The 12472-nt window shown below is 43.3% G+C and overlaps 1 protein-coding gene across 3 annotated transcripts in view; it reads left to right on the forward strand.

The window, feature by feature from the left end:
• Nucleotides 1–12472, forward strand: part of Trak2 (trafficking kinesin protein 2) — a 61587-nt gene that overhangs the window by 29564 nt on the left and 19551 nt on the right. For 2 of the 3 annotated variants that reach the window (XM_055617088.1, XM_055617087.1), the window contains exons 2-7: nucleotides 1309–1598; nucleotides 6488–6682; nucleotides 8842–8918; nucleotides 9461–9577; nucleotides 10779–10988; nucleotides 11516–11594. In XM_055617088.1, the coding sequence (XP_055473063.1) occupies nucleotides 1508–1598; nucleotides 6488–6682; nucleotides 8842–8918; nucleotides 9461–9577; nucleotides 10779–10988; nucleotides 11516–11594 (769 nt within the window). In that variant the 5' untranslated portion in view covers nucleotides 1309–1507. Of the gene's footprint in view, nucleotides 1–1308; nucleotides 1599–6487; nucleotides 6683–8841; nucleotides 8919–9460; nucleotides 9578–10778; nucleotides 10989–11515; nucleotides 11595–12472 lie in introns of those variants that run through there. The other variant, XM_055617089.1, reaches the window with a different exon arrangement.

Genomic DNA, 12472 nt, shown 5'->3' on the forward strand with positions numbered 1-12472 from the left:
TGGTCTCAAACTCATTATCACTTGCCTCACCCTCCTGACTGTTGGAGTTACAGACAACTGGCCTGGATTGTAATTCCTTTCATGCACATTACCATATTACTAAAACAGTATCCATTACATATATGCAGTATTAAAACATGTCATTATGGACATTCCACTTTTGTGTGTGTGCTTTTGGAAAAATATTTAAGTCAGTACTATGTGGCTATTCTTGTCCCTGTGTCTTGGCATGCTTTGTGAATATCTCCGTTGTGTAAGTTCTGTTGGTGGAATTGGGTTGTAGTTACCATGCATTAAAAGCTTTGTAGACATTGGAAAAGCCTTTCTACAATCTCACAGCAACAACTTACACTGCTTCAGTAAAGTTCTAAAAGTCTCTTTTGTATTCCCTGTCTATAGGATAATGAGTAAAACTTAGCATGTGATGTTCTAGGCGATAAAACTACTTGTCAGCATTTTTACTCATTTCAAATGAGTGGTATCGAGTTTCTTCTATATCAGTGGTTCTGAGCTGGGGGCAGTTTTCTGCCAGGGACTTCTGGCAGTGGCTGGAGACGTTTTGCATGTTGCAGCGGAGAGGAGGCCCAGAAAGGAGCTCGACCAGCACTGGTCAGGACAGGGCCAGTGTTGCCAAAGTCGCATTCAGTGTGTTCCACACAAATGACTCAAATGCCGGTAGTGGCTAGACATGAACAAATTATTTCATTTTATCTCTTTTATTGGTCTGTTATCTGTAACTCTTGAGTTATTACATTATTTGCTTTCTGGTTCATCATGTACATCTTTCCACTGTCAGGTTTGCCTTCAAGTAGCATTTTATATTCCACGTATAGTATAAAAACCTGACATGCATGTGCTCCAGGCCTTGAGCTTCTAATAATACATTCCATTCCTGCTCTATAGGAGGCCACAGTAGTAAAGGTTGATTGTCTGTAAAAGTTTATAATGATATTGAAACACAATATGCACCAGCTTCATACTTAAGCTGTATAATTAGATTGCATGCGTGTTCATGTATTTTGAAGCCGTGCCTGAGTATGTCCTTCCCTAGTCCAGCCACCACTGATCTGCTTTTTGGTACCATAGATATGTTGTTTGTTTCTGCAATTTTTATAAAAATGGAATCATAAACCATGAGCTGATTTTTTTTTTTTTTTTTTTTTGCCCAGCCTAATTACATTGAGATTTACTCATGTTGTTGTGTATATCGTAGAAAAACATTCTTAATGACAGGCATGCCAAGATATTAGAGTCCTGTTATTAAAGAGCGCGCTGAGTTTTAACCACCTGATGTGTTCTTTGTTTTAGGCCATGACTGTCTAAGGGGTGATAATCACATGAGAGCACTTACGGCTGCAGATGTCACCTGACTCATCGCGGAAAATCTGTCTTCAAGAAAATAACCACATGACCACGGCCATTTCTTTACTAAATGGCTTAATGGATTTCCTTTACTCCGATTCATACCAAAGCTGCCCCTTTCAACCAAAGCAAAAAAGGATTCTGCATGAGTCAGTCCCAGAATGCCATTTTCACATCACCAACAGGTGAAGAAAACCTCATGAATAGCAATCATAGAGACTCGGAGAGCATCACTGGTGAGTTCAGTCTTATAATGCTGAAGTGTCATTTCCTATCTGGACAAAGTGCACATTCCTCAGTCTGACCTGTGTCATGTGCCTTGATGGAACCCCTGCCTCCCCTTGCAGCCTGGAGGTCCTGAGACAGACTGACTTAAACAGATCTCTTCTATTTTTATCAAAATCTGCCTCCTATGTGGTTCTGGGCCTGGGCCAGACTCCTGTATACCTACCTAGCCACCCTGTGAGAAGAATTGTGGAAGAGCCACGTGCCTATGTTTGTATACCTACAGTCATGTGACCACTGTGCCTGGCACACAAGAGGCCCTTGGGACTGGGGAGGGTATGCAAAGAGGCCTTTGAGGTTATAGCTGCGAGAAAAAAAATAATTAGAAATAGTTGAATTAAGAAAAGAAGAAAAAAAACCTCAGGGTCTGAAGAGCGATGTTAGTTACAGAACCTGCTGTGCTGTCATGAGGACCAGCATTTGGATCCCTCACCCGTGGGGCAGACTGGATGTCCTCTACATGCCTGTAGCACCAGCTGTGAGCAGGGCACAGACAGACGGTCTCGGAGGCTTGCTTGCTTTCAAGCTCAACTAGAAAACAAAAGCCCCAAATTCAGGGAGAGCCCCTGCCTCAAAGGAACAGGAGAACAGGGATCTCGTATCCTCTTCTGGTCTCCTGATGTACACATCTACACACACCTGTGTTCATATTCTCACATAGACACAGGCAAAACAGAGAAGCAAATACATCTTTTCACAAACAAAATACTCAGAAGTGTACTTCCCTCAAGTGTTTTAAAAGTCACTAAATGCAGCCAGGGAGTGGTTGAGTGAGGGAAGCAGTAGTCACTCAGTCCTTTCAACTCAAGTTCAACCCCCGGATCCCACATAACAGAAGAAAGTGCTGGGCGAAACAGAGCCCAGCTGTAATACCAGCACTCCTGAAAGTTGTCTCACATGTGTGTTGTGGCACACAGGTGCCTGTGCTCAAATGAGCGCACACACACCACACGCTTATCATTGTCCTTATCAAATTAATAATAAGTCCTTAGCTCACAAAGCCTGACCAATGTAGCCTGTTCTAGACTATTTTGTTCATTAGACTTACATTCACCACAGATACATGAATTCATTGTATTTCCCCAGACACAGCTGGGGGTGTTATAAAGCACAGTCCCGTGTGGTCCTGCTTTTCTAAAAGCCCAAGTCAAGGAAGAAGCCAAGGCTGTTTTCACTCAGCTTTATTACCACATGTTTACTAAGGTAGAGAACACTGTACCGATTTTAGGTGCTTAAGTTCTGACAGATAGTGACTGTGCAGTCGAGATCCTGTCAGATTCTCTCGCACCCAGATTTCCACTTCTCCCTGCCAGCTGTGGACTCCTGTGGGTGGAGTTTGCTTGTACTAGAATTTCAGATGAATTTAGTTTGGTTTTTTTTGTGGCAAGGTGCTTTTTGAGGTTTTCCTTTTTCTTCTTTTTTGTTTTTTGCTTTGTTTTGTTTTTGTTTGTTTTGCTCTTTTTTGAGAAAGAATGTCTTACACAGTTTCAGACAGCCCTGGCTGACCTGAAACTCACTTTGTAGACCAGGCTGGCCTCAAACTCACAGAGATCCGCCTGCCTCTGCCTCCTAAGTGCTGGGGTTAAAGGGTGTGTCACCGCACCTGGCAAGATTTTTCATTTGTGCTTTTAAAATTATTTTTTGCCAATAAGTCAGGGCTAACCTTCTTCGCTGTCACAGCAGCCATGAAAGGATGAGTATGACTGTGATGGGATAAAACTTGTCTTTAAGACCAGCAGAGGCTACAGGCTCTGCCCTGCTTACTGCTGGCCCACACCATGAGTGTATATAAGGTCATCCATTTGAACCATTCTTGTAGTGTGCACCGGGGCCTCTCTGGGGTCTTCCTTAATGTCCTTGATGACTGATGCCAGGGAGCATCATTTCATGTACAATCACTGACCAGTTCTAGATTTTGTTATCCATGCAAAAATCACGTGACCAAATTGTTAAATGTTGAATTATGTGTCCCTGATATATGCTAGATAAGTGATTTTCTGTGGAGCGTTCAACTTTGTTTTGAGAAATCATTTGGTGATGAGGGTCTCATTTTAGGGTTATGCTTCATCTTTGTTAGATAGGTCCATACTTCAATATTCTTTATTCTAGGATTAGTTTAATTGCCTCAGGTATTCAGTGAGGTAGAGGTGTGTGTGTGTGTGTGTGTGTGTGTGTGTGTGTGTGTGTGTGTGTGTTCTGGAGATATGACAGTCACACCCATTTCACCCTTGCAAAGGAGAGTCCTATGATGAAAGTATGGATGGTGATTTGAGTGTGTTAAGGGCAGCCCAAATTTGAAGTCATATTTAAGAAAACCAAACAGAACCCCTGAACCTAAATGGAGGCATTGTGACTGGAAAGAAGTGAGTATGTGGAAGAGTTGCTGAAGGACAAGATGATGATGATGCTTGTGCTCCTCGTTTCCATCACATCCTGGGATGCCTGTCTGTGTGTGTGTGTGTGTAGTCAGACTCTCTTGTGGAAGTACTAGAGAGGCAGTCTGTAATGCATGTGCAGCAGGCAGAAAGTACATAGTCCCTGGGAGTTTGTAATGATAAAATGTGGATGTGTTTTCAGGGCTCTGTGTGATAGTTCTTGGAGTTCTTTAGAGCTCTGTCTGAGGCATAAATGCACCACATTTCTTCTTGTGCTATGAAGCAACTGCTTATCTTCTGGTTGAATGGAGACGAGTGATAGTGTGAGCCTTTGTATTAACTAATAGAAATGTACTCTCTCAGAGTTTATTTTCTTAAACTGTTTTTCTTTGCCAGCTGGAACATGTTTCTTTATACTACCCACAAAGGAAATGCCAGATCTCCTAAAAGTAGGAGGGAGGATATGCCATCCTGTACTTTCCCTACTTTAAGCCATAGTATTTGGGTTGTGTTAAAAGAGATAACTCTCCTTTGTAAACACTAAATTTGGGAGCTGTTGAATGCTGGGTGATTTTGTAAATGTGAAGCCAGGAGCAGACACGTAAGAAAGCCCCAACTGTGTTCACAGCCAGCATGTGAGAGGCTAGAGACATCAGCAGTATTCACTGGATGTCTGCTGTGTGCCAGGTATAACCCGGGAATATTAGACAGCTTTCTTCATTTTGGAGATGTGTGGGGACGGGGCTCAGGAGAGATGAGTCATATGTCTAACATCTCATCACTAATGCGTAGAGTCCGATTTAGAGACTAGATATGATGCCAAAGCCCATGTACTGTCTAATATTAAGACTGAAAAGTAGGACAGTGGGCACCTGGAGAATTTAGGCTCTGGAGAAGTATGTGTGGAACGTCAGAAACAGTGTGCAAGGACCTGCGCCTGAGTCGGCCCACCTTAGCTCATGTAGCCTAAATGACCCCACACAGGCGTTTCCAGAGGAGTCTCCCAGGCGACTGCAGAGTCTGCCAAGTGGACGATTAACATAACCTTCACAAGGTCGAAAGACAGTAGTAAAACAATAACAGAAAGCAAGGCCGGAGCCAGGGCTCGGTGGGTCGAGCGGTTGTCACGCACCAGGAGGAACTTCGAAGATGAGACAGGAGGTGGAGACAGGAAAGTCCCAGGAGCCTGCAGGCCATCTAGCCTGGCACACATACACAGTGGCAGAAGACAGACCCTGACTCACACAGGTAGAAGGTGAGGACCACACCTGTGTTGTCCTCTGACCTCCGCACACACAACTTGACACGCAACACAAGAAAAAGAAACGCTAAAGAGAAAGCTAACTAGGCAGCGTCTCCACCCATGCCGGGCATTATACCAAGCTAGAAGTGTTTTTCATGGTTTATATCAGATGGCGTTCACACAACCACCATGGAGAGCAAGGACCTCCAGTCACCTGTTTTACGGAGGGAGAAACAGAGGCCAGTACTCAAACAGCCTGCTCCGTGTCACACGAACCAGCCAGGGCTCAAACCAGAGCTGACATGCAAGCCAGTGTTCTTTCCCAAGCATCACACTGAACGTGAGGGCTGGCTAGGACGGCTTTAGATGAAGACCACTTTTCCCTTTGTTCCATATTTTCTTCTTACACATTTAGTGCTCTAAGTGTATCCCATCTTCCAAGTAAAATTGACAAAATATGTATTCCACTGCCATAGCTTAGTAAGTGTTAGTGCTCTTCCTGTTTCTAGGAAACAGTAAAATGTACTGTTACTGGAAGCATACAGGAAAATGTCAATGTTTACAAAAGCTTCCAGATTGTCAGGAGTCCTCCCAAAAAGTCCAAATTTGCTTATTAAAGAAAATACAGTTTCTATCCCTTATGAATTGACTGTTTTCTGCTGCATGTTCTTGTTTCCTTCCCTAGCCCCAAATATATAAAGTGAAATTGATTCCTTTTAAGTAGTGCTAAGACAGATTAAAAGGAGGAAATAAAAAATGTTCAGGTTAATTTTAAATTTTGAAAACGTGCCTAAATGCACTAAGGAATATATTGTAGGTAGCATATCATTTAAATTTGTAAGATGATTTTTATTTTAGAAGTTCTCTTTTCAAAGAAATCTGGAAGGCAAACTAAGACACTAGAATTAATAATAAAAATCAGGAGAGATTACCATGTCTAAGATTTCTTTGGTTTCCTAAAGGACAACTTGTGGGCATTGGTGTTCTGACTGCATGTATGTCTGAGTAAGGGTGTCAGATCCCCTGGGACAGGAGCTACAGACAGTTGTGAGCTGTATGGTGGGTGCTGGGAATTGAACCCAGGTTCTCTGGAAGGGCAGTCAGTACCCTTAACCACTGAGCCATCTCTCCAGACCTGGTTTCCTACTTTCAAAAAGCTAATTTCACTGAAGTTTGGTGAGTGCAGCACACTAGATTCACTTGTGGGCACTCTCCTCCTCAGATGTCTGCTCCAATGAGGACCTCCCTGAAGTTGAACTGGTGAACCTGCTGGAAGAGCAGCTGCCACAGTATAAGCTCAGAGTAGACTCTCTCTTTCTCTACGAAAACCAAGACTGGGCCCAGTCATCACACCAGCAGCAGGATGCATCCGAGACCCTCTCTCCAGTCCTTGCTGAGGAGACCTTCCGGTACATGAGTGAGTTTCCTTTGCTTGTTTGCTTATTTGTGTTTGTTTGTTTGTTTGTTTGTTGTTTGTTTTTTCCTATCTAGACTCTGTACATGGAAATAAAGGGCAGGGGTATTTTAGTGTTTCGTCTTAAAATACTTAGAATTTAGTAGCTATATTCAGTGTCTGGCTACTTTTAACTCAGCCTGACCTGACAGGGAGAGATTACAGTTGTTATGTCTGAGAAATCTGGTTCCATGCTTTTGACTGACAAGGAAGTATTGCAAACAGTTTACACTCTTTTGTCTTTTGCTTGACATTTTCCTCAGGGTGAGGAGAGAACAAAACTGCTTTAAAAGTGGTGCAATTATTTATAATTGTGCATCTGTATTTTGTCTGCCAACATTTTTTATCCCAGTACTTGGGCATCTTGTGTGCTGGCTTTGGGGTTCCTTTCTTTCCTTATTAAATACAGTCACAGGAAATATGCCATTCCTTAAAGAGCATAGCCCTTATATGCACAAGCACATTGTATTTTATTTTTTAAGGACAAGTAGTTATGTAGCCTGGGCTGCCTTGCACACACCATGTACCTGGTCTGAATCGATCACGCTGCCTGCACCAGCTGACTACTGGGGACTATAAGCATGCTCCTATGAATGTACATTCAGTTTCTCAGCCATGGAGAAACACATGTGAACTACATAATAGCCTTCATTATTCCTCAGCGACCCCCAGAGTAAAAGACTGAGCTGAATTTGTCCCAAGTACAGAGCCCCAATAGGACTCCATTTTATTTTGGTTTAATTTTTCTTTCTGAATTTTTCAACTTGTTTCACTACTTGTTCAGTATAAATTTTTTTTTTCTGTACATAGAAGCTGTTAGGATATGTAGTAAAAGTCTCCGAGCTCAGCATTGACATTTCTGACAGTCCCATCATTTGACTTACCTAGGAGATCACATCAGATCTTGCATATTTTCCCAGTGAGCACTTTAGGCTTTTTTTCTTTTTTTATTACCTTTATTTATTTAGAGTAGGGAGGGGCACTGGTACTGTAATGTATATGTGGAGGAGGTCAGAGGACAACTGGTGGGAACCGGTTCTCTCCTTTCGCCAAGTGGGTTCCAGGGATCAAACTCGGGTCACCAGGCATGGCAACAGGGCCTTAACCAGCTGAGCCATCTCATTGTCCAGGCCTTTAATGACAGACTATGGTTGGAGAATGGCTGGTTTGTTGTGTTTGGAATGCTTATTTTACAGTAATCATTAACCTGCTCTGAATGTTAGTTTTCTAGAACCAGACAGTTTCTTAGTCCTGCGTGTTTGTGTGTGTGTGTGTGTGCGCGCGCACACACACACACATGGGGGGAGGGAGTGTGTTGGGGGTGTAGTGTTTAATTTTGAGTTGAAATATGAAGAAGGCCAAATAAAGATGTATTTCTGCCCTTAATATTTTAAATAGCTGAAGTAAGTTAAATTAAGGCTCTCAAGAATGTCTCTTTTACTAAAAATACTAAATCTCTTTTTTAGAATTTCACATGAGTATTGATTTACATTATTTCCACCCTCCTGCCAGCCCCCTTCAACTCCTGTACCCCTTAAGTTTATGACCTCATATTCTGTAATTTTTGTTCCATTCATATGCTAGCACCTTTAGCTTAAATATAATATAAAGCTTTGTATAATGTACTTTTTTATGTTTATTTTTGTGTTACATTTACATATACACATATGTACATACTGAGTCCATTTAGTGTTGCTCTTATCGATTGTTGGTATTTTCCCAGAAATTTTTAGAAGGAAAACTATTTTGAATTGGCAGTTTTCTTTGTTTCTTGAGTTTTAAATTTGTGAGGACCTTATAATTCAGTTCTTTGATAGCAGCATTCACTTTCAAATGTGAGTGAACCAAATTTACCTCCTGAGGGGCAGAAGTAGTTGTTACTTGATTGCCTTGTGACCACCTGATACTTTGTCAGTTTATTGTGTGTGTGCACTTTTTTTGTAATGGTTGCTATATCTTGGGGGCTGTATACATGAGCACTTGTTCTTCTTTTCACATGTATTTATTCTTCTGAGTGACCTCTGCAAAACTTGGGGGTTTGCTTGGTATTTTGGATTTGTATGAGTAATTTAGGTTGTCTGGTGTGTTTAAACTTTATAAAGAGTTGTTTTTAACTGTCTTAGTCCTAGGCACAGACAGAGTGGAGCAGATGACCAAAACCTACAATGACATTGACATGGTTACACATCTCCTGGCAGAGGTAGGCATGTATCTTTTCTTTCTTCATATAAAAACCTAAAACTTGAGGGTCATTTAGAATGTGTCTGGTTTGCACGGGTCAAACATGATGGTCAGCCTGGTCTCTGGGTTGTTCTGCAGTGGTTGTTGTAGCTGAACAAGTGATATGGCAGCAGACATCCCAAGTTGAAGGGCTCCTGAAGCTCATTTTGAAGTGGGTGAAAGGGTGGATATAATGCTCTCTGGCCCCCGTCTTAGGAAGAAGTAGTTGTTGAAAAAGGCTTGCCTTGTAGATTTCCTGAGGTTTTCTCTTTGAGTCTTATTAATGACTGTAAGGACACGGGCGGTAGATTTGCAGAGGACCCCTATCTTGGAGAGCTTAGACGTGGTGCCACCTGTCACCATGGTGACATGAAGCTGAGACAGTTCCACCTTCAGATTGTCCGGCTGTTTCAGCAGCTCCTTCTCCTTGCCGCGCAGGTCCCGAGCATTCATCGTGGCCATGGCTGCATGCCCATCTGCTTTTTTTATACTCAAAGAGAATATCTATTTGTTACTTTACAGAGGGACCGAGATCTAGAGCTAGCTGCTCGAATTGGGCAAGCTCTCCTAAAGCGGAACCATGTCTTATCTGAGCAGAATGAAGCCCTGGAGGAGCAGTTGGGACAAGCCTTTGATCAAGTAAGACTCTGGCCTTGTATTTGGAATGGGAATAATAATATGTAGGCCTCATTTAGTGGAGATGTATTTCCTTGGACATTTCTGAAATATTGACAATAGGTAAGCGACACCAGTACCTGTTGACTGTACATTTCCATATATTGCAAACCACAACTGTCCTGGTGAAGGTGCACTGCTAGGTCACGAGGAGTCAGTTTAGTCTTATGTCTGTCCTAGCAGAACAATATTAGTAGGTCCTCCCCCGGGCCTATGACCTACCTGACCATGGGTTCTTGACCCGAAGTTAATGCTGTCAAGTATGAGCTGTGTCTTGTGAAACAAGCTTTAGGTCTAATCAGAAAGTGGCAGGTTACTCTGACATTTGTGCCACTGTTGCACCAGTAGGCATTTCCCGCTGGGCCGGCTGCTGTTATAGGCGGCAGCGTCCTCAGCTGTGTAAAAGGATGGCTACTTTTGTGCCCCACTAGTGTGTATAGAGCACTTGTCAGCATTGTAAAAACTAGTCATTAGGGATTACACTTCCAGGTGAGTACCAACCTGATGGCTTCCTGTTTGATGACTCACATAGGTAGTATCTTCAGCAATAGGGTCTTACCATCAAGTTCTGGAGGGTAGTCAAGAGCAGTGGCTACAGCCTGTAATATTTGAGGTCCTGTTGGACCCCACTGACCAACAATTCCAAAAGAGGTAGTGTGATTTGTATTGACCAACAGCTCCAAAAGAGGTAGTGGGCTTTTTATCTGACAGCCTATGGTGTTGAGACACCCAAATGCATCTTACTCATAAACCAAAACAAAAGGAGACACACACACACACACACACACACACACACACACACACACATATATGTATATATACTGGGAAGTTTGCATTGTTAGAGACAGCTTAAAAGTACAAGTCATCACAAGGCGTCTTGGCACACACCTGTAATCCTGACACTCAGGGAGGCAGAAGCAGGCAGATCTCTGTGAGTTTGAGGCCAGCCTGGTCTACAAAGGGAGTCCAGGACAGCCAGGGCTACACAGAGAAACCCTGTCTTGGGGGAGGGGGAGAAAAAACCAATAAGGAGTGTTTGTCACTCTACAGTTGTCTAGCAGCTGACATGGTGGGAGACTTTCACAGTGAAAAGCCATTGTTCCATGAGTTAGAAGCTGTATGGCCTGTAAGTAGTGAGGAATGTTCTATCACTCTCCGTGTACAGGTTAATCAGCTGCAGCATGAGCTATCCAAGAAAGACGAGCTGCTTCGAATCGTCTCCATTGCTTCCGAGGAGAGTGAGACTGACTCCAGCTGCTCCACCCCTCTTCGCTTCAATGAGTCCTTCAGCCTGTCTCAGGGTCTGCTGCAGCTGGACATGCTGCAGGAGAAGCTCAGGGAGCTGGAAGAAGAGAACACGGCCCTTCGATCCAAGGTGCGGCTCCCTGTCCCCTCACACTGTATGCTCAGGACTGGGTGCTAGCGAGATGAAACAGCACAGCATTTCAGTTACCACCGTGCCTTCCGTTGTCGCCTAGGGCCTGCTGAGAATGGGTAGGAGCAGGTTGACAGATAAAATAGCAGCAGCGTAGTGTGTACATCTTGTGTAGCTAACAGACACTACCTGAGAAGAGTTATGTCATAAAACTACAGTTTGTTTGGGTTTGTAAAGTGGTGTGGATCAGGCAAGTGGCATCTCAGCTGAGGCTAGAGGTGCATCAAGCAGAGACGGAGACGTGTGAGCAGGCACATGCAAAGGCCAGCAAGGAGTGAAGGGAGAGGTCTTGGTCTGTCCTACCTTTTCTGTTTATTCTGTGAGAGATTAAACTTGATGGATAGCTTTATTTCCTTCATAACTTATGAGCTTTATTCTTCAAATGGCAAAGTGTTATGAAGTGTTCACTGCAGATTCATTAGGAAGTACTGTCACATTGATTGTTGCTGGGTTTTCTCCCCTTGAAGGTTTGTCATATCAAGACAGAAACCTTTACCTATGAAGAAAAGGAGCAACAGCTTGTCAATGACTGTGTTAAAGAACTTCGTGAGTAGTAGCCTCTGCTGCTCTGGGGCGGTTTGGTGGGATAGCTCCAGCTCAGAAATTAGACCATTGGCTTCAATAGAACCAGTTTTCAATGGTTGCTGTCTTAGTCTGCTCTTGTGTCAATATTACAAAATACCTATAGCTGGGTTACTTACAAAGTAAAACAGCTATCCGGCTACAATTCTGTGGTTAGAGGGTTTACACAGTAGAGAGCTGAATCCTGGTGAGGTCCCCTTAATGTTTAAACGTGAAGGAGCCAAACACATGAGATAGTCTTGTTCACAACAGCTCGCAGTGTAGGGAACTAGCCCCCTTGGAGAGCCCAGTGTCGATCCTTTTCGAAAGCAGTACCCAGTAACCTGCATTCTTCCTGCTAAGCTCTGCTGTCAAGCCCTCATCACCTCAGCACCACCACACTGGACACCAAGCTTCACCAGAGACCAAGTTTTGAGGCTCAATCCATAACAGTTACTGAAAATCAAAATATCACATTGTGCCCATATTAAGACCCAAATTAAGACACATACGTGTTTTTGTAGGAGAAAACAAGTAACAGGACAGGAGCCTACTGCAGAGGGCCTCTGAAAGACTCTACCTAGCAGTGTATCAAAGCAGATACTAAGACTCATAACCAAACATTCGGCAGAGTGCAGGGAATTATATGAAAGAAGAAGGGAGGTTAGTATGACGTGGAAAGGGTAGGAGCTCCACAAGAACCAAATATATGTGGGCACAAGGGTCTTTGCTGAGACTGACACTCCACCAAGGACCATGTATGGATATAACCTAGAACCTCTGCTCGGCTATAGCCCGTGGTAGCTCAGTGACCAATTGGTTTCCCATAGTAAGGGGAACGGGGACTATTTCTGACAGGAACT

Source organism: Psammomys obesus, unplaced genomic scaffold (genome assembly GCF_907164565.1).
Source record: "Psammomys obesus unplaced genomic scaffold, mPsaObe1.curated_primary_1811, whole genome shotgun sequence".
Classification (NCBI taxonomy): Eukaryota; Metazoa; Chordata; class Mammalia; order Rodentia; family Muridae; genus Psammomys; species Psammomys obesus.